This window comes from Rhinopithecus bieti, unplaced genomic scaffold (assembly GCF_001698545.2).
Source record: "Rhinopithecus bieti isolate Rb0 unplaced genomic scaffold, ASM169854v2 scaffold_3040, whole genome shotgun sequence".
Lineage (NCBI taxonomy): Eukaryota > Metazoa > Chordata > Mammalia > Primates > Cercopithecidae > Rhinopithecus > Rhinopithecus bieti.
The window spans coordinates 2793446-2816958 of NW_016804657.1; the positions used below are offsets into that span (position 1 = coordinate 2793446).

The 23513-nt window shown below is 43.1% G+C and overlaps 1 protein-coding gene across 1 annotated transcript in view; it reads left to right on the forward strand.

Annotated features, from left to right (window-relative positions):
- CTTNBP2NL (CTTNBP2 N-terminal like) overlaps positions 1–9429 on the forward strand; it is a 65034-nt gene extending 55605 nt beyond the window's left edge. Inside the window, 3 exon segments of the mRNA XM_017869695.1 lie at positions 3679–3786; positions 5141–5155; positions 5157–9429. Coding sequence (XP_017725184.1) covers positions 3679–3786; positions 5141–5155; positions 5157–6620 — 1587 coding nt within the window. The 3' untranslated portion in view covers positions 6621–9429.
- The last annotated feature ends 14084 nt before the right edge of the window (positions 9430–23513 follow it).

The following is a 23513-nucleotide window of genomic DNA, read 5'->3' on the forward strand; positions in this document are numbered from 1 at the left end:
TTTTTTTTTTGAGATGAAGTCTCACTCTGTCACCTAGGCTGGAATGCAGTGGTGCAGTCTCGGCTCCCTGCAACCTCTGCTTCCCAGTTCAAGTTTAAGTGGTTTATCAAAGTAGAATGCTGACTTTGTTAGAAATCAAAGAGTACCTAGAGGCTTATAATTAGAGTGCTCATAGTCTCACCTTATGCCTGTCACCTTGGCTTAGTTATTAACCATATTCCCTTTGACTGTCAGAAATATTCTGGTTTGAATAATAAATTACATGGTCATTGTGCTTACATTGAAAAACAGAGTTTCCTATTCCACCTCTTCTCATTCCCCGTCCTCCCTTGTATTCACAGGCAACCACTTTTTTCTTTCAGCCATTCACTTTGGTAGCTAACCTCCATATTTCTAAATACTGCACTGTTCTCTCTTGCTTTATCAATTTTAGACTTTTATATTACTTTCTTTTGTATAGGTGCATATTTAGTTATCTTACACCCCACCTCCCTTTCCTTAACCCTTACCCAGAAGAAATTTAATCCTCTTTTCCCACCACCATTCTCTGTCACATCTAGTATTCCCAAATCCTGAGCCTGTCACACTATTTCTTGAGTGTGACAGGCTCAGGATTTGGGAATACTAAATGTGACAGATGCCAGATGCTGATGGTCTGTGTGCAGGAATCAGGGTGAAGGGACAAATAATTCTGAAAATACAGGCTTTAAAGGCCAGACACGGTGACTCATGCCTGTAATCCCAGCACTTTGGGAGGCCAAGACAGGCAGATCACTTGAGGTCAGGAGTTCAAGGCCAGGCCAGCCAACGTGTGAAACCCTATCCTCTGCTAAAAATACAAAAATTAGCCAGGCATGGTGGCAGGCCTGTAATCCCAGCTACTCGGGAGGCTGAGGCAGGAGAACAGCTTGAGCCCAGGAGGTGGAGGTTGTAGTGAGCTGAGATCACACCACTGTAATCCAGCTTGGGTGACAGAGCAAGACTGTCTCAAAAACAAAAACAAAAAACAAAACAAAGACAGGCTTTCAGCCAGTTCTCCTGTTTTCTGTTCTACATTTCACTTCTCCTCTGTAGTGCCTGCCACCTCCAGGTTCCATCTCTTTGGGGCTCTGCAAGGCAAAACAGCTTCCCTCCTTCAAATTAAAGTAGTTACCACTCCTCCAGCCTCTTTTCTTCTTTAAAGTATTATTAACATTCCTTCTGTGCTAGAGGCTCTCTCCTTTGTCTTTGTGAGGTTTTAGTGTTTTTATTCCATTTCTGTAATTTTAGAGGACTCTCAAACGGAAGAAGATACGACTTACCACTTTTGGCCAAAAGCATGTCTTTCTATTAAATTGAAAAATTAGATTAAAAAAGGAAATGTGCCAAATTTTTTTTCTTTCTTTTATTTTGAGAGACAGGGTCTTGCTATGTTGCCTGGGCTGGAGTACAGTGGCTATTAACAGGTGCGATCATAGCACCCTATATCCTGGAACTCTTGGGCTCAAGTGATCTACCTCAGCCTCCCAAGTATCTGGGACTACAAGCACACACCACAGCACCAGTCACTCTTTTTTTTTTTTTTTTTTCTTTGAGATGGAGTTTCACTCTTGTTGTCTAGGCTGGAGTGTAATGTGTAATGGCACAATCTTGGCTCACCGCAACCTCTGCCTACTGGGTTCAAACGATTCTCCTGCCTCAGCCTCCTGAGTAGCTGGGATTACAGGCATGTGCCACCACACCTGGCTAATTTTATATTTTTAGTAGAGATGGGGTTTCTCCATGTTAGTCAGGCTGGTCTCAAACTCCCAACCTCAGGTGATCCGCCCTCTTTGGCCTCCCAAAGTGCTGGGATTACAGGCATGAGCCACTGTGCTCAGCTCCTTTTTTCTTTTTTTTTTTTTTTCACTCTGTTGCCTTGTTGCCTGGGCTGGAGTGCAACGGCATAATCATGACTTACTGCAACCTCGACCTCCCTGGGCTGAGGTGATCCTCCCACCTTAGCCTCCTGAGTAGCTGGGACTACATGCACACCTCACCATGCCTGACTAGTTTTTGTGTTTTTTTGTAGAAATAGGGTTTTGGGTTGGGCACAGTGGGTCACACTTGTAATCCCATCACTTTGGGAAGCTGAGGCAGAAGGAGCACTTGAGTCCAGGTGTTTGAGACCAGCCTAGGCAACATGGCGACACCCCATCTACAAAAAATCAGCAGGCCGTAGTGGTGCATGCCTATAGTCCCAGCTGCTCAGGAGGCTGAGATAGGAGGATCACTTGAGCCTAGGAGGCAAAGATTGCAGTGAGCCGACATGATGCCAGTGCATTCCAGCTTGGGTGAGAGTAAGACCCTGTATCCCCCAAAAGAAAAGAGAAGAGAAGAGAAGGAAGGAGAGAGAAAGGGGAGAGGGGAGAAAGAAATGGCTGGTCTTCAACTCCTGGGCTCAAGCGATCCTCCTGCCTCTGCCTCCCAAAAGTACTGGGATTACTGGCATGAGCTCATTTGTATTTTTATAGGGCGGTTTCATGTCCCAGAAAATTTTCTCTCTTCACTCATAAAACTTTTTAGTGAGAAGACTAAGAAATGGCCTTTGGGACAAGAGTGCTCTACCCTGGAGGCCTGGGCCAAGGCACTTCTGAAGCATGAGCAGAAGCTACTAAGCAATCAGAATATTTGCAGTTGTAGATGGGATTATGTGAAAAATGTCCCTTTAAATTTGTATTCTCAGCCATGTGTGATGGCTCACACCTGTAATCCCAGCATTTTGGGAGGCTGAGGCGGGTGGATCACTTGAGCCCGGGAGTTCAAGACCAGCCTGGGCAAGATGGCAAAACCCCATCTCTACAAAAAATACTAAAATTAGCTGGGTATGGTGGTGCACACCTGTAGTCCCAGCTACTCGGGAGGCTGAGAGGTGAGAGAATTGCTTGAGCTCGGGAGGCCGAGGCAGCAGTGAGCCGTGATTGCACGACTGCAGTCCAGCCTGGGTGACAGAGCAAAGACCCTGTCTCAAAAAATAAATATATTTGTCTTCTTCTTAAAATTGGGCTTAATCCTTTGGCACCAGGATAAGTGGAATAGGGGTAGGCAGGTTAAATAAAAGGCCTTATGAAAAATCTCCATTTAAGATCTGTATAATTGAGCCTTTTTTCGTGCAGTAGGAAGTCAAGAGAGTCTTTTCACCTCTTACCTAACTATATAAAAAGGTATATTATTAGTTAAACAAGGCACACTTAGAATGTCACCTATTTGAAATGTTGAATTTCAGGCTTCTTCTTTGGTGCCTCTGGTGATTTGAGCATTGAGAGGAAAATCTCAGCTTTCAGGTTTCTGTGATCCTGTCTTGCTCCATCACCTGCACCTGGCCCCCAGTAACACCAAACTGCCTGCAGTTTCTTGGAATTGCCATTATTTCTCGAAACCTCCTCAACCCCTCTAGCTAATTAGTTGCTCTCTTCTCTCTGTTTGCATATCATTCTCTGCATACTTCAAGTAAAGTAAATATCTTACTGTTTAATGCAGAGCTTTCATGTCTTTCACTGTAAGTCAGTGTGCTCCTTGATAGCCCTTGCTGGATTTCATTTATTCATTTGTTTGATCTCTGGAACTATCTTAGGTGCCTGATTTGGCACTTAGTATTGGTTGTATTAATAAATGTGACTCCTTGATATTTGGAAATGAAATTTTAAAAATTCTTTAAAGGTGATCCTAGACCTTGAGGAAGAAAGGCAGCGGCATGCACAGGATACAGCTGAAGGAGATGATGTCACCTACATGCTAGAGAAGGAAAGAGAGAGGCTGACTCAACAGGTAATTAAGGTAGAGGGATTAACAGTAGCATTTGCCTGGAATCTCATTTCCCAAAGATTATTTTGCAGGATGCCAATTGGTATTATTCAAAAAAGGGGCTTTGTGGTCAAATAAGTTTAGGAACTACTGGATTAACCAAAGTTAAACAGGTTTCTAACTTTGTTAGGATCTTTAGTATGCAGAAGCACATTGTGAGTCTTGAAGAACAAGATAGGGTATTCTGTGTTTAGAAAATCCATGGTTTTATAAAATCTTCCATTGGCATAGATCCCTCACTGTGGGACTATTGTTCCATAGAACACTCTTTGGGGAATGGTAACTTATGGCTTGTAGCTCTCAATCTTTTGACTTAGAACCCCCAGTAAGAAATGATATTTTATGTCACAACCCAGTATATGTAGCCACACACAGTCATGCCTGAAACAAAAATCTCATGAAATCATATATAACCCCTACTGCTACAGTACACATTGATGTTTTCTATTTATATATTTTTTAAAAATTCTAGTCATGGCTCAATTTGTTTCCCCATCTGTTAATGGATCTTAGTTTGAAAAACACTTGAGTTTCTTCAACCTTTCCTTCTCACAATCTCTGCCTCAAATAGGGTTGGGAAGACAATTAAAACAGACTATATTTGTGTAAAAAATATGATTCAGGCTGAGCACAGTGGTTCACACCTGTAATTCCAGCACTTTTGGAGGCTGAGGTGGGCGGATCACCTAAGGTCAGGAGTTTGAGACCAGCCTGACCAACATGGAAAAACCCCATCTCTACTAAAAATACAAAATTAGCCGGGTGTGGTGCGCGTGACTGATCCCAGCTACTTGGGAGGCTGAGGCAGGAGAATCGTTTGAACCCAGGAGGCGGAGGTTGCAGTGAGCTGATACTGCGCCACTGCACTCCAGCCTGGGAGACAAGAGTAAAACTCAGTCTCAAAAAAAAGTATGATTCAAATGCAACTGTTTGTTTGTTTCTAAGACCCAAGAAAATTATTGCTGAAACTTTAAAAGGTTTGTTTTCAGCAACATTCATCACAAAATGTGGTTGATACAGCTTTCCGTCATCTTGTTTTGATTGGTTCTGATGCTCTGCACATACATGAAATGCAAAGATACATCATATTCCCACTAATCACTCCAAGACAGTACAGGAACTAGAAGTGCCTCCCAAATCATCAAAGAAAGATTAAATCATAATGTGTGCATTTTTTGTTAGGTGTTCTAAAACTTCAGCAACACTTGATCTAAGCACTGTGATATGCATGTTAATCCTGTATACCAGAGAACAGCTAACGAAGACACTCTCCTTGATCATAGTTTTTCAGTATATCTCTCTTTTCTTTTTTTTCTAGTTGGAATTTGAAAATCCCAAGTGAAAAGTTTGAAAAAGAACAGAAGAAGCTCTCTAGTCAGCTGGAAGAGGAGCGCTCCCGCCACAAGCAGCTCTCATCCATGCTTGTGCTTGAGTGCAAGAAAGCCACCAACAAGGCAGCCGAGGAAGGACAGAAGGCAGGAGAGCTGAGCCTGAAATTGGAGAAGGAGAAGAGCCGGGTGAGTAAGCTGGAAGAAGAGTTGGCAGCTGAGAGAAAGAGAGGCTTGCAGACTGAGGCCCAGGTAGAGAAGCAGTTGTCAGAGTTTGACATCGAAAGGGAACAACTGAGAGCAAAACTGAACCGAGAAGAGAACCGGACCAAAACTCTGAAAGAAGAAATGGAAAGCTTAAAGAAGATAGTGAAGGACCTAGAGGCTTCCCACCAGCACAGTAGCCCTAATGAGCAATTGAAGAAACCAGTAACCGTGTCCAAAGGCACAGCAACTGAGCCTCTCATGCTAATGTCTGTGTTTTGCCAAACAGAGAGTTTTCCAGCAGAAAGAACCCATGGGAGCAACATAGCCAAGATGACAAACACTGGGCTGCCTGGTCCTGCCACTCCTGCTTACTCATATGCAAAAACCAATGGCCATTGTGACCCAGAGATACAAACTACCAGGGAGCTGACTACAGGCAACAATGTAGAAAACCAAGTGCCTCCACGGGAAAAATCTGTGGCATTGGCCCAAGAAAAACCAGTGGAGAATGGTGGGTGTCCTGTGGGGATTGAGACTCCAGTCCCAATATCCAGTCCACTCCCTTCCAGTGGGAGCTCACTGTCTCCCAGCAGCACTGCCTCCTCCTCTCTAACATCCTCTCCTTGCTCTTCACCGGTACTCACTAAGCGTTTATTGGGGTCATCAGCTAGCAGCCCTGGCTACCAATCATCCTACCAAGTAGGGATCAACCAACGGTTCCATGCAGCTCGGCACAAATTTCAGTCCCAAGCAGATCAGGAGCAACAAGCCAGTGGCCTACAAAGCCCTCCGTCCAGGGATTTATCCCCCACCCTCATAGACAACTCTGCCGCCAAGCAGCTGGCCCGAAACACAGTCACTCAGGTGCTCTCCAGATTCACTAGCCAACAAGGGCCAATCAAGCCAGTCTCTCCCAACAGCTCTCCCTTTGGCACAGACTATCGAAATCTGGCCAACACTGCCAATGCAAGAGGTGACACAAGCCATTCACCTACTCCAGGGAAAGTGTCCAGTCCCCTGAGCCCCCTGTCTCCAGGAATCAAGTCCCCAACCATCCCCAGAGCTGAGAGAGGAAACCCTCCACCCATCCCACCCAAAAAACCTGGCCTCACCCCTTCTCCATCTGCTACCACTCCATTGACCAAAACTCATTCCCAGGCAGCCTCTTTGACCACCACAGAAGACCTTGCCAGCAGCTGCTCTTCCAGTACTGTTGTAGCAAATGGTAAGGATGTTGAGTTACTTTTGCCTACCAGCAGCTAGTCCCTAGGAGGGAGTCTCCACGTTTGACATTCCATCAGATTTCGTCCAAAAGCTCAGTCAGACTTTTGAGTCAGATTATGTTATTTATTTTGATAGTAGCTGAAACCATCTGTATAATACATTTAGTGTATTTCACCATTTTATATTTTTTAAGTAGAAACTGAGTAGTTTGGATTTTTATGGCTCACATCTTTTTACTGAAGCCAGAAAGGCACCTCAAAGATGTCTCAAGCTCAGCAGTCACCGTCATGTTGTGATGAAGAAAGCAAATCACCAGGTGGTGATTTGGTATCTATTTGGGAACTAAAATCACTCAACACTCATTTTGAATTATGCAGAAGTGGTTCATGCAGATTTTTATTCCAGATGAACATGTTTTAAAAGTGCCTGAAATATGACTGCCATATGAATGTGATTCTGCAGCAAAAAACACAAAATGGATCATTTAATTGCAGAAAATGACATCCTCTGCGAATTCTGAATGTTAAAAACCAACACTGCTTTTGATTCTCTTTTAATGTTTTAATACAAGCTTTGTGTTCTGAAACAAGGCTGCATACGTAGAATGGGAATCCTCCTAAAGGTGGGTGTGAACTCACCACAAGCTGAGCTTTTTAGAGCCCTTGAGAAACCCTCCTGAGCACTAAGCAGTTGGGGTGCTGATTTTCTTGTACTTTTGAAAAATTAAGTCACTCCCAGTTTCCTGCTTAAGTTCTTGAACAGAATGAAATCACATCTCCATTCAAAAAATGTCTCAGATATCTACTGTTGTGTAAGGAACTTCTGATTCTGATTGCTGTTACTTGAATAGGAAATGGTTACTCATTCTGTATAAAAGTTTTGCAACAGAATGACATTTTTATTCTGTAGTCAAAAAGCAATAACTTGAAATTCACTCTTTGTAATATTATAAGTCAGAATTATACAAGTTTTACCAAATTGTTACACTTAATCTCCAAGCCGCCAGAACCTGGTATCTATATCTATAAAACCAAATTAACTTTTGCTTAAATGGGAAGTATACATAGATCTGTACAGAAACATTACCCCTTTACATGTTTACCATACACACACTTAAACACATAAATATTAGTGTGATTATATCTTTGGAGTTTGCAATATAGCATAAAGGACAAGTAGAACTGCACATTAAGATTACCTACCAAAGCACCTGGATGTGGCTGGGACGCAGTCAAAGGAGGAATTTTGTCCACAGGATGGTGGGGAAATTCCAAATGAAGCCCAGATCTTCAGTATCACAAAAAGGCAGAACTGGCCAGGCACAGTGGCTCATGCCTGTAATCCTATCACTTTGGGAGGCTGAGATGGGGAGGATCGCCTGAGACCAGGCGTTCAAGACCAGCCTCATCAACATAGCGAGACCCCATCTCTGTTAAAAAAATAAATAGGCAGAACTAAACTAGCCCCAGTGTCACAAAACTCAACTGGTCATATAAATGAGTGAAACAGGCCCTCAAGCAGTGTAAAACAGCTGGGAGTAGTGGGAGCTGTGGCAAACTGAAGTGCCCAAGCCCCATTTAAAAAGGGCATCTGTTCAGCTCCATCTGCTTGCTGCCGTGCGAGAATGCTAAACCAAGATTACCAGTTCTTCACATTTTTTGAAATCCAGATTTCCATGAGAAACATTCTCATTTTTAAATATCAAGAACTGATTTTAAAATGTTTAAATAGTGCTGGTTAAACAAACACTTCTGCAGCTGGATTTAGGTTGCAAGCTGCCAAGTTGCAACCTCTTTCATTCTGAAAACTTCTGTCATTTTCATCATAGCAAGTCTATGTGGACAAAAGCCTCCAGACTTTCCAACTGTGTAGGCCAGTACAGCTGGCAACGTTCATAGAATATAATGACTATCCCTGTCTGCCAAATAAGACTATCCACAACCCAGCTCAGACACAGTGGTTATATGGATTTTGTGTCCATACTGGGGAGGCCTTGGTGTACTCACATACATTCTCCTAGCCAACATCTATCCAGCAGCCCTGACCTCCTGCTATAATTTAAGTCTATTTCCTTTTAATCTAGTAAGAGTTGATAGTAAAAAGGCAGGTGATGGAAATCAGTGTATAAATCACAATGGAGTATATTGGTGACTCCACAGCTTATAGTTTGATAAAGGCAAATATGTGAAAAATAAAAATGCTACTAATGCCCCAAGGTGTCTATCAAAATGATGTAGGGGGTATCTTAAACTGTCCAAAACAATCATGCATTGAACTTTATTCCTATGCAGAGCCAAAATGAATAGTGTTGATAAAATAGTTAAACTTTCTAAACTGGAGAGGAGGCTGCAGTGCCAGAGAGTTATTGTCTCTTTTGCTTTAAATGGTAATCTTAAAAGTTGCATTGTGCTCTTCCTTTGTTTTGGGATAGATATATATAGAGAGAGATACTATAAGGAAGTTTATTTCTTAGGAAGTGCACTGAATAATGTATTTCTTTTACAGTGTAATATGGGGGTGGGGATATGCAAAAGAAATTGTATTTTTGCTAGTTGCCTATCTTCTGAGATAAATAAGCACAATCTTGCAATGGATCCAATAACCCAGTTAGGTATTATAGATTAGTATTTAAGTTTGCTGTAGATTGTGTGTGTGTGCTAAGTAAAAGTTCCATGATTCACAATTTTAGTATTAACACATGTTGCAAAAGCTATTACTGGCCAATAGATTGTAATGATGTGTACCATATAACACAAGCATTAACTAGGCATTAACGTTTGTAAAGCCAAATACACCATGCAGAAGTCTTCATTTTTATAACAGACTACATTAAAACAAGTTAAATCATGCTGTTTGGGGGGAAAATAGTCTTGTTTGTACAAAGTGAAAAATGGCACAATTTGGGCATATTTTGTTGGGAAGAGGGTGGTATAGAGGGAGCACTTGACTGTGGCTTTGACAAACCAAATGAAGTCAATGACCCATCCAGGTTAGACTCCCTAAGGAACTAAAACATTGATTTTCTTTAGAGTCTTAGAGCTGGAAAAAGCCTTTACAATAATCCAGTCTGTGATTTTTTAAACCATTTGGTGGTTCTGGACCTTTTTGAGAATCTTAGAAAAGCCATAAAGTTTATCCCTAGAAAAATGAATATGCCTATATGCAAAATTTGTTTGATGGCTTCATAGGATCCAGAGACCCTGAAGCCATCCATGGCTCATGTATTCCTGCTTAAGAAAGCATAATCTTGTTCTGCCCTCTCATTTTACAAATGATTAATGCAACCCTTTTCAACTACTCCAGTGCTGTTGCTGCTGCAGTGTTAGCAAATGCAAGCCAGACAGAAGCACTTGAAAATCCTTTGATGTACAAAAAATGTTCAAACAGTGTGGATGTTTACATATCTGATGTTGCCAGCATTTAAGCCAATTAATGATCATTTCAACAAATACTAGCTATATCCAGTTTCCCTTAATAGCCTGTCAGCAGTGCTGCCTTGTCAATTTGTGTGCATGTGTGTGTGTCTGTGTGTGTGAATTCATAAGGAGTGCTTCTGATGCTTAGTCCTTGAAATAGAGCTTCAGATGTCTTTCGAAACGCTGGCTTCAAAATAGGATGTGTTTTCCTAATGAATCAGAAGTAGGCAGTGAGCATTGTGCCACAGGAATAATTTTTAATTTCTATCAAGCTAGTTGAGAAATGAGAGCCTGTCCACCCACTATTTGTATATCAATGGCCAATTCATTAGTAAAAATAAAGGAGGAGAAAGGAGACTGGAGTAGTGGTTCTCAAACTTTACTGTGTGTAAGTATAACCTGGGAAGCCAGCTAAAATAAAGATTTCTGGAGGTTGGATCCTCAGACTAGCTGATGCAGCTAGTCTGTTTGGAGAAACCGTCCTTCGTAGCCCTTACCTGTTCTTTCACAACAACTTGCTGTTTGCCGCTGACCTAAGGAAATGTCTTAAGCTCCTGAAACTGGTTTGGCAGAATGTCAGTGATATTCAGAGTCAAGAGTGCCTACGTGAGTACCAAGCACCACGCTAATGATTTCACATACATAGTGCCTTATTAATCCTCCCACGGGTGCTGTGTGGTGTTACTATCCCCAGTGTAGTGATGAGGTAGTGGAGGTAGAGATTTGTACAAGCACCCTCAGCATACGACAGCCAGGATTTAAATCCTAGTGCTTTGTTCTTTCACTACCGGTGTTTCCCAAATGAGAGTCTCCTGGAGCTCTTGTTAAACATGCAGACTCCCGGGCTCCTCCCCTGGCGATTCTGACCTCAGCAGGCTGAGCTGGAGCTCTAGATAAATGTCTTGGTGGTTCTTCAGATAGAGCAAGTTTAGAAAATCCTGCAGGACACCATGCTGCCCCACAGCCACCCCAGAAATGGGTCATCAGACCTAACCAATGCCAGGAGACCTGCATCAGGTCAGATAAATGGAACGAAAACAAAACATCATTAATTCCCCTCAAACAACATGTTTTTTAAGTATCTAAGATGAATCAGAAAGCAAGGTAGTTATTTAGAAAGACACAAGTTTAATCCTGTTCCCTGCCCTTAGGGTACTCACAATCTAATTGGGGAAGCAAAACATTAACAAAATGATATATAATGAGTCCAGAGGCAACAGTTTGATAGAATAATGCAGGCGAGCTTTTAAAAACCGTAGGGAGGGCCGGGCGCGGTGGCTCATGCCTGTAATCCCAGCACTTTGGGAGGCCGAGGCAGGCGGATCACGAGGTCAGGAGAACGAGACTGTCTTTGGTAACACGGTGAAACCCCGTCTCTACTAAAAAATACAAAAAATTAGCCGGGCGTGGTGGTGGGCGCCTGTAGTCCCAGCTACTTAGGAGGCTGAGGCAGGAGAATGGCATGAACCCAGGAGGCGGAGCTTGCAGTGAGCTGAGATCACGCCACTGCACTCCAGCCTGGGCGATGGTCGAGCAAGGCTCCATCTAAAAAAATAAAACCATACAGAGTTATTGAAGGTGGTTCTGGTAAAAGCACTCTGGTAGCTCAGAGGTAACACAGCTCTTTATGGGCAGGAAAATGTTAACCAGAAAGGGAATGAATGTCTTTTCTCCTCTCTCCAGGGCATTATTTACCTGGAGTTCTGTAACATGTCCCTGTGTTTGCTTTTTGTTTTAGTTGACTTGTCTTGATTCTAGGATAAGGTCAGAGGCACAGGACGTCCCCAAGAGCTGAGTTGTGTTTCAGGGAGACTGACAGACACCAGTGAGTGCTTTCTGCAAGGGTTGGGACTGACCTAAGAAAGAGCTCCCAGGTCACAGCATTTTGCAATACATTGTCCGATAACGTGTAGGGAAGATCTAGGAACACACAAAAGGCAGTTTGAAAAAGGACCTGGTTGCCAAAATACCATATTACCCATCAATGTCCTCTCCTACCCATTTCCCTTTTTCACACCCTCTAAATCTCTATAAGCAAATGAGGGGAATGCAAACTAAGCTTTGAACAGAATCAGATGAGTCCCTCTGGGACACTTGCAGAGGACTTATTTCTTCCGAAGGATGTGGCAGCAGCTTCTCCCAATAGGGTAGTGTTTGTTTCACCATTAGACTGGAGGAGCACAAGGAGCATGCAACATGTGGCTCTGTCCACACCACTGGGAGACTTGGTTCTGAGAAATTACTGGGGGAAGTGTTAAAACAAGATTGGCCTTATTTCTGGGGAGTCACCTGTTTAACCTGACAAGAATCCTACTCATTAACTCAATGTGTTAGACGCTAGGATGTGCCACATGGGTTCCCCTTCAGGAGTGAAATTTAATTCCCTAGGTGCGGGGAATGCTGACAGTAAGTGGCCCTCAGATATAACCCCTTATAGGAATTGCCTTCACTGAAAGAAAATCAACTTGGACAGCTCATATATTAATACAAAGACCGGGCATGGTGGCTCATACCTGTAATCCCAGCACTTTGGGAGACTGAGGCAGGCGGATCGCTTGAGGTCAAGAGTTCGAGACCAGCCTGGTCAACATAGTGAAACCCCATCTCTATTTCTATTAAAAATACAAAAAAAAAAAAAAAGAATAGCCGGGTGTCGTGGCACACACTTATAATCCCAACTACTTGGGAGGCTGAAGCAGGGGAATCGCATGAACCCAGGAGGTAGAGGTTGCAGTGAGCCAAGATTGTGCCACTGCACTCCAGCCTGGGCGACAGAGCAAAACTCTTTCTCAAAAAACAAACCAAAAAACAAAATAATTCAAAGACTAATTGATGTAAAGTTTATACTGACCCTCTTGTCCCAAATTAGAACTCCGAAGGTTCATCTCAGCTTCAAAACCACCTGTAGAGTTGCCTGAGACCTTTATTGAGACTATATTGCAGATCATCTTCTCCCTATGCCAATCCTGCTTCCATTCCCTAGGTGTGGATCCCAAGGGCATTCCCAAGTAAGCCGCCTCCATCATAATCTCCATCTCAGTCTACTCTGTTCCTTTGGTCATGATGAAGTCCTCTAAAGAAGGGAGGACACTTCCTGAATATTTATATAGTGCCAAGCTCTCAATCAGATATTTTACACGTTACTTCATTTAATCAACAACTACTAAAAGAGGCAGATAATCCGTATTTCACAGGTGTGATCATTAACCCCTACGGAGATACAGTAAATTGCCCAAGGTCCTACAGCAAAGCAGAGCTGAGGTTCAGTGTTAGCTGGGATTCTAATCGTTGAAACCCTATTTGGCTTTCAAGTCCACTCTCTTTCTGCTGGCCACACTATAGTATCAAAACAGTAATGATACATTTGGGGAGTTTTGAATATTTGCTTTTTGTCAGTCAAATACCCAAGTATAAGCACCCTGATCAGCTAGATTTCTTTGAGACCTTCAGCTAGAAACAAGATACTGAAGGAATTGGGTTTGGGTGCAGAGAAAGGAAAAGGATGATTTCCCTACACACATGGAGTCATCAGATGTTAGAGCTAGAGGTAATCTTAGAGACCCTTAATTCTAGCTCCCTCATAATCTAGATGAGGAAACTGAGCTCTAGAAAGGCCAGGGGACAGGCCCAATTGTACATGTCTAGTTCACAGCAACGCCTGGCCTGTAGAGAAAGTCTGGCTCCCTCATCCTGCCTCAGCTAACTGCTCCTCCCTGAGCTGACCTGAAACCAGCAGTTCCTAGCCCAGCCCTGGCTGCTCCCTGGAGCACTCCTTCCCTCTCACCTGCTCTACCATGTCTGGCTTTGATCTTGTTCACCTGGGCTGCCCCATATTCCAGGCCTAGCCCTCTGCCTAGGGCTGTCTGCCTGCCACACTTGTTGCCACAAAAATCCTGTCCCCATGTCTCTGAACAGGTTTGACGGCTGGGGCAAGGGTAGGAGCGGGGAGGGTGGTGGGGCTTCTCCTCCCAGGCTGTGCCTCCGTCTGTCTAGAACCAGCTCTGGGAAGCACTCATCAGGCATGTCTTGCTCCTCAGGTCAGTCATGGACAAGATGCCACCAAAGTCCTGAGCATCTAGCCCCTCCCTGCTCGGGAGTCTGACTTGCCACACCTGCCTGTGGAGGAGGGAACAACTGAATGCTTGAGGCGAGACTCCTCCTCCTCCTCCTCCTCCTCCTCCTCCTCCTCCTCCCCTGAGGCCTTCCGGACCTGAACTCAAACATACAGCTCTGCTGGGAAGGAGCTTTTGTCTTTTGTGTCTTCAAAGGACTTACCCATTTCCCTTCTCTGTAGTGCCTACCCTCCTACTCCCCCTCTCCCTCAGCCCACCCAACCCAAATCAAAGCCTTCTAGGACGGTTTATGCCTCTGAGCAGACAGGGTGTCCTCAGGAAGACCCTGATCCAAAGGGATTCAGGGTGGTGGGGCAGTTTAGGGGTGGCGACCAAAGCATACAGGCCCCTTCTTCATCCCTAGCGTGTTTTCCTTCTCCTGAGTCTTGGTGAGTCAGAACCACAGGGCCACGCACAAGGCTCCTATTCAGGGCTCGTTTTCCTTTCCCTCTACTCAGATCTTGGCATCTCTCACTCCTTCATTCTCTATGTGGGCCTTATTCTCACTATGGGAAAGCTCTGCTCCCTGCCCTGTGCCGCCTCACTTTCCCCCAGCAACCCCCGCCCAACAACACACACACATACACACACACACACACCCCTCATCCTTGGCTTTTGAGAGTTTGCAGGCCCAGCTGGATACAAACATATAGGAGGTAGAACAAAATAGAAATGTTACGCTAATAAATCCTTATTCACATATTCACCCGGTTTTATTGCTTCTGGCTCTGTGCGGACCTCACCCAGGTTGAGAAGGGGGCACACACCACACACTCGCTGTGCTTGCCCTTCATCTATTCAGCATATAGTTATTAAGCACTGACTGTGTCAAGCAAGCATCATGCTAAGGGCTGGCATTTACACTCTGGTGGAGGAACATGTCTCAAAGAGGTGACTCTCAGGGTTGTGCAGTGCAGGATATTACAAGTGCTCCAAATGAGGGGTGGGGCCCCTAAGATTCAGGAGAACTGGAAATCCGTGGGTCTAGAGACTTAAGAAGCACCTGCTTTAAATAGAGGAGATCGGTTTGCACTGATAGGGTTCTGGGTACACTACAGCAAGGAGTCCGAGCAAGAAAAGCAGTTCAGAACAGGAGCTTTGTCGCTCTGTGCGCAACTTTGGACAAGTGAGTGAACCTCTGCCAGCCTCCATCTCAGCATCAGTAAAATAAAGATGCGAACCTCCCTCTCAGGGTTTTGTGAGAATGCCGTGAGATAAAGCAGGCACGTGCCCAGCACACAGTAAGAATTGCGTGGGTTTGCTGCTCCCTTTGTGGAGCGGCACTATGGGTGAAGGCGCGGCGATAGAAGTTGCTTGTCTAGATTGGAAGCCATGTGGTTCTGACGCCAAGGCCCTGCTGCAACGTGCCCGACTGGCTACTCCGGGCTGGCAGCCCCGCCCTTCTTCGGAAAGCTGACTTACTCGCGCCCCCTGGTGTTTCGCATGCTGTGAATCTCTCGCGACCGAGGTCTGGGCGCGCGCTACCTCTCTGAGGAAAGGACAGGGTCAGCGGCCAGGAAGGGACCCACTTCAGACGCCGGGGCAAACAAGGATGTGCCTCCTCTCGTCCGCGTGCTCAGCCGCCTCTAGTTCGGAGCACAGCAGCTTACCCTGCCTGAAAAGCGGAACGAAGCCTAGACTGCTTAAAAAAAACAGAGGAGAACAGAAACCACCTCACAGGATTGTTGTGAGCCTTAAATGAGCAAACTTAAGACTTAAAACAGGTCATTGACATAAGAAAACCTTCAAAAAGTGATAGCTATTAGTATTATGTAGCTCCTAGAACAGTGGCTGACTTATAGTAGACGCGCATAACTGTTAAAAAGGGGCCAGGAGGACTCTATTTATTCATTCATCCACGTAATTATGCTTCGGAAATGTCTTGCTCTTTTCATACTGTCGATGCTGTAAACTACAAAAGCCATAATAAGCCAAGTAAGTAAGCAAGAGCCAGCACTCTGAGAGGAAAACAAAGAGATTTCCTTTATTGAAATATCCATGTCACAGTTCCTACCAGGTGCCAGGCACTGGGAGAGGCACTAGGATAGAGAAATAAGTTACAGGCCTTTAGGGATTTTAGGTGCTGGTGGGAGAGACAGAACATGAAACGCAATGTTATGTGGATCATAATAAATAGAGGACTGTGGCTGCACAGTTAACCCCCAGTGGAGTCAGGAAAGGTCTCACAGAGGAAGGAACAATTGTCTTGGTCTTGAAGGAGAAGTAGATGCTCCCAGGTGAAGAAGAGAACGAAGGACATTCCAAGGAATGAGGATAGCATATACAATGCACCAAGTTGCCAGCAGGCACCATGTTTCTGGTGAGAAGCCTGGGATGGAAGTCTAGATCAGGAGAAGTAAGCAGGAACTCGACAGGAAAGGACATGGTCTGCCCAGGCAAAGAATTTGGGCCCTTATTTGGTGGGCCGCTGGAAGCCTGAATTGAGGAGCATCGTGAGCACAGGCACATTTACTAAGAAGCTAATGAGCTTTAAGCTTCGAGGCCCATCACTGGCATGGCCCCTTCCAAACCCTGAAGAGCCCAAGCAATGTGGTTGTAAAATTTGCAAAATAAGATAAATCTTAACTGCAATCAGTCAACACTGCTGTCTCTTTTCACTCTTTCTCCTGTATCACACTTTCCCCCATGTTGGATGGCCTTGGAGTGGTAGCCGTAAGCATTTTTGGAATTCAACTAAAAGTAAGTTGAGTGAAACACTACTTTGTTTAATACTTGTACTTAATTTTCCCCTTTTTTTCTTGATACATAATATTTTACATATTTATGGAGTATATATCGTATACATACTATGTGTAATGATCAAGTTTGTTATATACATGGTATGTATAATGGTCAAGTCTGTTATATATGTGGTATGTATAATGATCAAGTTTGTTATATACGTAGTATGTATAATGGTCAAGTCAGGATATTTGGGATATCCATCACCTTGAGTATTTATCATTTCTATGTGTTGGTATCCTTTCAAGTCCTCTCTTCTAGTTACTTTGAAACATACGAAGTATTGTTGCCAAGTATAGTCACCCTATTCTGTTATCAAACATTAGAACTTATTTCTTCTATCTAACTGTATGTTTCTACCCATTAATCAACTTATCTTTGTTCCCCTCCCACCAACCACCCTTCCCAGACTCTGGTTTCTATCTTTCTCTTCTCTACGGCCGTGAGGTCAACTTTTTTAGCTCCCACATATGAGTAAGAACATGCAGCATTTGTCTTTCTGTGCCTGGCTAATTTCATTTCACATAATAACTTCCAGCAAACCTTATGACTGCAAATGAGTTGATTTCATTCTTTTTTATAACCGATAATATTCCATTGTGTATCTATACCAAGTTTTCTCTATTCATTTATCTGTTGATGGACACTTAGGTTTATATCTTTGCTACTGTGAATCATGCTGTAACACACATCTGAACGGAGGCATCCCTTTGATATACTATTTATTTTCCTTTAGCTAGATACCCAGTAGTAGGATTCCTGGATTATAGTAGTTCTATTTTTAGTTTTTAATAAATCTCCGTATTGTTTTCCATAGTGGTACTAATTTACATTCCCATCAATAGTGTGTAAGAGTTCCCTTTTCTCTGCGCCCTCATCAGCCTCTGTTATTTTTTTCTTCTTTTTAATAGCCATTCTAACTAGGGTAAGATGATATCTCATTTTGGTTTTGTTTTGCACGTCCCTAATGATTCATGACATTGAGCATTTTTTCATGTGTCCGTTGGCCATTTGTCAGTCTTCTTTTGAGAAATGTCTATTCATGCCCTTCTCCCATTTTTAATGGGGTTATTATTATTATTATTTACTGTTTAGTTGTTTGAGTTCCTTGTATATTCTGGAATTAGTCACCTGTTGCATGAGTAGTTAGCAAATATTTTCTCCCATTCAAGAGGTTGTCTCTTTACTCTGTTGATTGTTTCTTCTGCTACATAGAAGTTTTTCAGTTTAATACAGTCCTATTTGTCTATTTTTTTGTTTTGTTTTGTTGCCTGTGCTTTTGAGGTCTTGGCCATAAAATCTTTGCCTAGACCAATGCCTTGAAGAATTTTCCTTATGTTTTCTTCTACTAGTTTTATAGTTTTGCATCTTACATTGAAGTTCTTAATCCATCTTGAGTTGTCTTATGTACATAGTGAAAGATAGGAATCCAGTTGCATTCTTCTGCATATGGTTATTCAGTTTTCCCAGCACCATTTATTAAAGAGGGTGTTCTTTCCCCATTGTATGTCCTTGGTGATTTGTTGAAGATGAGTTGGCTGTAAATATGTGGATTTATTTCTGAGTTTTCAATTCTGTTCCATTGGTCTATGTGTCTGCTTTTATACCAATACCATCCTGTTTTTGTTACTAAAGCCATGTAATCCATTTTGAAGTGAGTGAAGAAGTGACTCTGAAGTCACATCGGAAGATAGTGTGATATCTCCAGCTTTATTGTTTTTGCTCAGGATTACATTGGCTGTTCTGGCTCTTTTTTGGTTCCATACAAATTTTAGTATTTTTTTTCTATTCTGCGGAAAATGGCATTGGTATTTTGATGGGGATTGCATTGAATATGTAGATTGCTGCAAGCAGTATGGTCATTTTAATAATATTCATTATTCCAGTCCAAGAGCATGGAATGCCTTTCCATTTGTTTGTGTCATCCTGAATTTTGTTCATCAGTTTTTTGTAGTATACCTTGTAGAGCTCTTTCACCTACTTGGTTAAATTCATTCCTAAGTTTTTTGTTTGTTTGTTTGTTTTTGTAGCTATTGTAAATCAGATTTCTTTCCTTTTTTTTTTTTTTTTTTTTGAGAGGGAGCTCTGTCACCCAGGCTGGAGTGCAGTGGTGCCATCTTGGCTCACTGCAACCTCTGCCTCCCAGGTTCCAGCGATTCTCCTGCCTCAGCTTCCCGAGTAGCGGGGATTACAGGCACATGCCACCACGCCTGGCTAATTTTTGTATTTTTAGTAGAGATGGGATTTCACCATGTTAGCCAGGCTGGTCTCAAACTCCCAACCTCAGGTGATCTAGCTATCTCGGTCTCCCAGAGTACTGGGATTACAGGTGTGAGTCACCGTGCCCTGCCTATTTATATCTTCTTGTACTACATCTTCAAAAATTGTTGTGATTATTATTTCTGATTGGCTTATCTTTTAGTCATTCTACTCAAAATATGAGTAGTTTACACACCACAATTACAGTGTTAAGATATTCTGTGTTTTTCTGTGTACTTCCTATTACCAGTGAGTTTTGTACCTTCAGATAATTTTGATTGCTCATTAATGACCTCTTCTTTCAGATTGAAGAACTCTTTTTAGCATTTCTTGTAGGACAGGTCTGGTGATGATGAAATTCCTCAGCTTTTGTTTTTCTGGGAAAGTCTTTATTTCTCCTTCATGTTTGAAGGATGTTTTCACCAGATATAATTTTCTAGGGTAAAAGTTTTTTCCTTCAGCACTTTAAATATATCATGCCACTCTCAGCAGGGCGCGGTGGCTCACACTTGTAATTCTAGCACTTTGGGAGGCTGAGGTGGGTGGATCACCTCAGGATGGAAGTTTGAGACCAGCCTGTGGCTTCTCACAGGGTCTGGCCAAAACGGTGAAAGCCCATTTTTGCTGCAAATATAAAAATTAGCCAGGTGTGGTGGTGCACACCTGTAGTCCCAGCTACTTGGCAGGCTGAAGTGTGAGGATAACTTGAGCCCAGGAGGCGGAGGTTGCAATGAGTCAAGATCACTCCACTGCACTCCAGCCTGGGAAACAGAGTGAGACTCTGTCTCTAAATAAATAAATAATAAATCATGCTGCTACAGTGTACACGTGGGGGAAAGGCGTCCACTCTCTATGCACGAACCTAAGCACTGAGGCTGCTCCACCAGTGGGGTTAGGGTCACCGCCCCAGGCCCCAGACAGTCAGCTCTCAGGCTCGCCCACTTGGACTCCTGGTGGCAACAACCGCTGCATTTGTGTGGGTGGTGGGGAGGAAGGGGAGGCAGTGGGATGGGTGGAAGGAATTCCACTCTCCAATTATGAGACCCAGAATAGAGTCTGTGCCTCTGCTGGGGGCAAGGTCGCTTCTCACAGGGTCTGGAAAGTGTGTGCTCTGGTTTACTGCGACTGTGTCCCAGGGGCTGCCTCCTTGGTGTGTGGCACCATCCTTTCCCTGAGGAGTAGCAGTTAACGTGGGCCAGGGTACTGGGGACCCTGTAGCACCTTTGGGTCCAGCCAGTGCTGTGCCACTGTAACCCTCTGAGTGGACACTAAGGGATATCAGTGGGGGATCCTGAAATGTGGACATAGGAGGGTGCTTTCACAATGATGCTGTGCTGCAGTCAAGTATGTCTTGCAGAAGCATGTGACCCTGGTGCGATGCCCTGACAGGGCCTCCAGACCACCACCCACACTAGTCTCAGAGTTTGTATGGGTAGAGGAGCTCTCTCATGGTTAGGACTGCAGCCGTCTGCAGCAGGGATGTGTATAGCAGAGGGATTCTCACGGCCAACCTTGACTGAGTTGGCCACTCCCTTCCTGCTCCATCTGTGCCTCAGGTATTTCCCATAACTTCTCTGTTGAACCCCAGTGTTCTCTCCTAGATGTTCTATTGGAGGGATAATGATCTATTCACAATTATTGATTCCTTCTGTAAAGAGTGAGTGTCCAAAGTCTCTAGTCAGCCATTTCGAACGCCTATCTCAGTTTTTTTGAGAGAAATGTATTTCTGTGGTTTGCCGTCACTTCCATGAGTTTATGCCATCCATGCCAATAGGAATAGCTTCTGGGAATACTACCATCAATCAATGTGCTGCCTGACCTGACATAAGGACATGAAGCAGCAGTGCCAAAGGTTGTGTTCAAGGAATATACCCTATAGTATCTGGCACTAAAAGTAAAGTGGGAAGCGAAGGAGAAACCAGTTTGGAATATGTGGAGCCAGGACACATCTATAGAAAATTCATCTAGTTCTCAGCTGTGTAAAATTATAAGTGGGCAATTAATTTTTCATTAATGCCCAGCAAAAACAAAATTTATCTCTTGCCAAGGAAACTGCTCAGTGATGCAGTGTATGTAATTATAAATACATCATACATATGAAGATGTGATCAAGGAATATGAAGTCAAAAGATATATATATTTTTTTATTTTCAAGAATTCTGCTTCTGACTTCAAATAGAGTAACAGGAATTGGATTTATTCTCACACCTAAAAAAAAAACTAAACATTAAACCAATTATATTAAAGACATTGACTATCAGACAACAAAGGACAATGATGGGGAAAAAAGTGAGTCTTATAATTGCCCCCCAACTGGAAGGAGAAATCCAGGCATGGCCATGTGATCTCCTTAAGTTGAGGAGGTCAAGCTGGGAATCTTGGGAGGGAAGAGTATTGGAGGTAAGAAAGCTTCAATGAGAGAGATCGCCAAAGGATGTCAGAGGCCTCCCCTTGGAGTCTTCGACTAAGTGCTAATCAGCAAATGTATGAGGAAACTACCCAAGGCCAATGAGAGAACCACCCAAAAAGATTAGAAGAAACTACTCAGAGATCTCATGGGACTGGGAGTAGTTTCTGTTCTCATTAGCGAACAATGAAAAATCTCATAATTTGTAGCACATTCATAGAGTCATCAGAGTTTTGTCTCTATAGTGGGCCAAAATAAGCCCTAGAATAAATGATGCTCTGTTCCCACCAACCCCCAACCCCTGACAAAAAAAAAAAAAGAAAAAAACTCAAAAGGATAAAACTGTTTCTAAATAACTATGTCTCAGAACAAAGCTCAAGAATATGTATAGGAAAGCAAAAATATCCAGCAGTCAAAAGGTAAAAATCACAATGTCTGGCATCCAATAAAAAACTACAAAGCATACAAAAAAGTAGAAAAATATGGCAAATAGTTAGAAGAAAACTCAATCCTTGAAAATTACTCCAGCCTGGGCAACATGGAGAAACCTTGTCTCTACAAAAAATACAAAATTTAGCTGGATGTAGTGGTGTATGCCAGGAATCCCAGATACTCAGGAGGCTGAGGTGGGAGAATCACTTGAGCTTGGGAGATTGAGGCTGCAGTGAGCTGTGATCACGCCACTGCACTCTAGCCTGGGCAACAAAGCAATAGTAAAAAAGAAAAGAAAGAGAGAAAGAAAGAGAGAGGGAGAGAGAGAGGAAAGAAAGAAAGAAAGAAGGAAAGAAAGAAGGAAGGAAGGAAGGAAGGAAGGAAGGAAGGAAGGAAGGAAGGAAGGAAGGAAGGAAGGAAAGAAGGAAAGAAAGAAAAGAAAATAAAGAAAAGAGAAAGAAAGAGAAAGGAAAAGAAAAAAAGGAAGGAAGGAAAAGAGAGAGAAAGAAAGAGAGAAGGAAGGAAGGAAAAGAGAGAGAAAGAAAGAGAAGGAGGAAGGGAGGGCAGGAGGGACAGAAGGAGAGGGGGAAGGAGGGAGGGAGAGGGAAGGAAGGAAGGAAGGAAGGAAGGAAGGATGGATGGAAGGAAGGAAGGAAGGAAAAGAGGGAGGGAGAGAGGGAAGGCAGGCTGGCCAAAATAACACAATGACAGAAATAGCAGACAATTACATTAAAACAGCTATTATAACTGTACTGTATATTCAAGGAGATAGGGAAAGGATTGAGTTTGTTAACTAGAGACATGAAAGATGCAGAAAAACTAAAACCAAAATTCTAGAGATGAAAATCACAGTATCTGAGATCTAAAAAAAAATTGGATGGGATTAACAACAGATTACACATTGTGGAAGAAATGATTATTAAATATGAAGCAATATTAATAAAAGCAATCCATAATAAAACACAGAACATAAGAAAATATTTTTTTAATGACCAAAGCATTAGTGAGCTTTGGGTTACATTCAAGTGACCTAATATAAGTTTAATCGGCATCCCCAAAGAAAAATATTTGAACAAACAATAGCCAAGATTTCCAAATTTGATGAAAACAATAAATTCACAGATACAAAAAAGCCAATAAATATAAGCATAAGAAACATGAAGGAAACTGCAACAAGAAACATCATCATCAGCCGGGCGCGGTGGCTCACACCTGTAATCCCAGCACTTTGAGAGGCTGAGGCAGGCAGATCATGAGGTCAGGAGACTGAGACCATCCTGGCTAACATGGTGAAACCCCGTCTCTACTAAAAATACAAAAAAAAAAAAAAAATTAGCCGGGTATGGTGGCGGGCACCTGTAGTTCCAGCTACTTGGGAGGCTGAGGCAGGAGAATGGTGTGAACCCAGAAGGCAGAGCTTACAGTGAGTGAGCTGAGATCAGGCTGCTGCACTCCAGCCTGGGTGACAGAGTGAGACTCTGTCTCAAAAAAAAAAAAAGGATAAAAGGAACATCATAATTAAATAGCCTAAAACCTATGATAAAAAGAACGCTTTTTTTTTTTG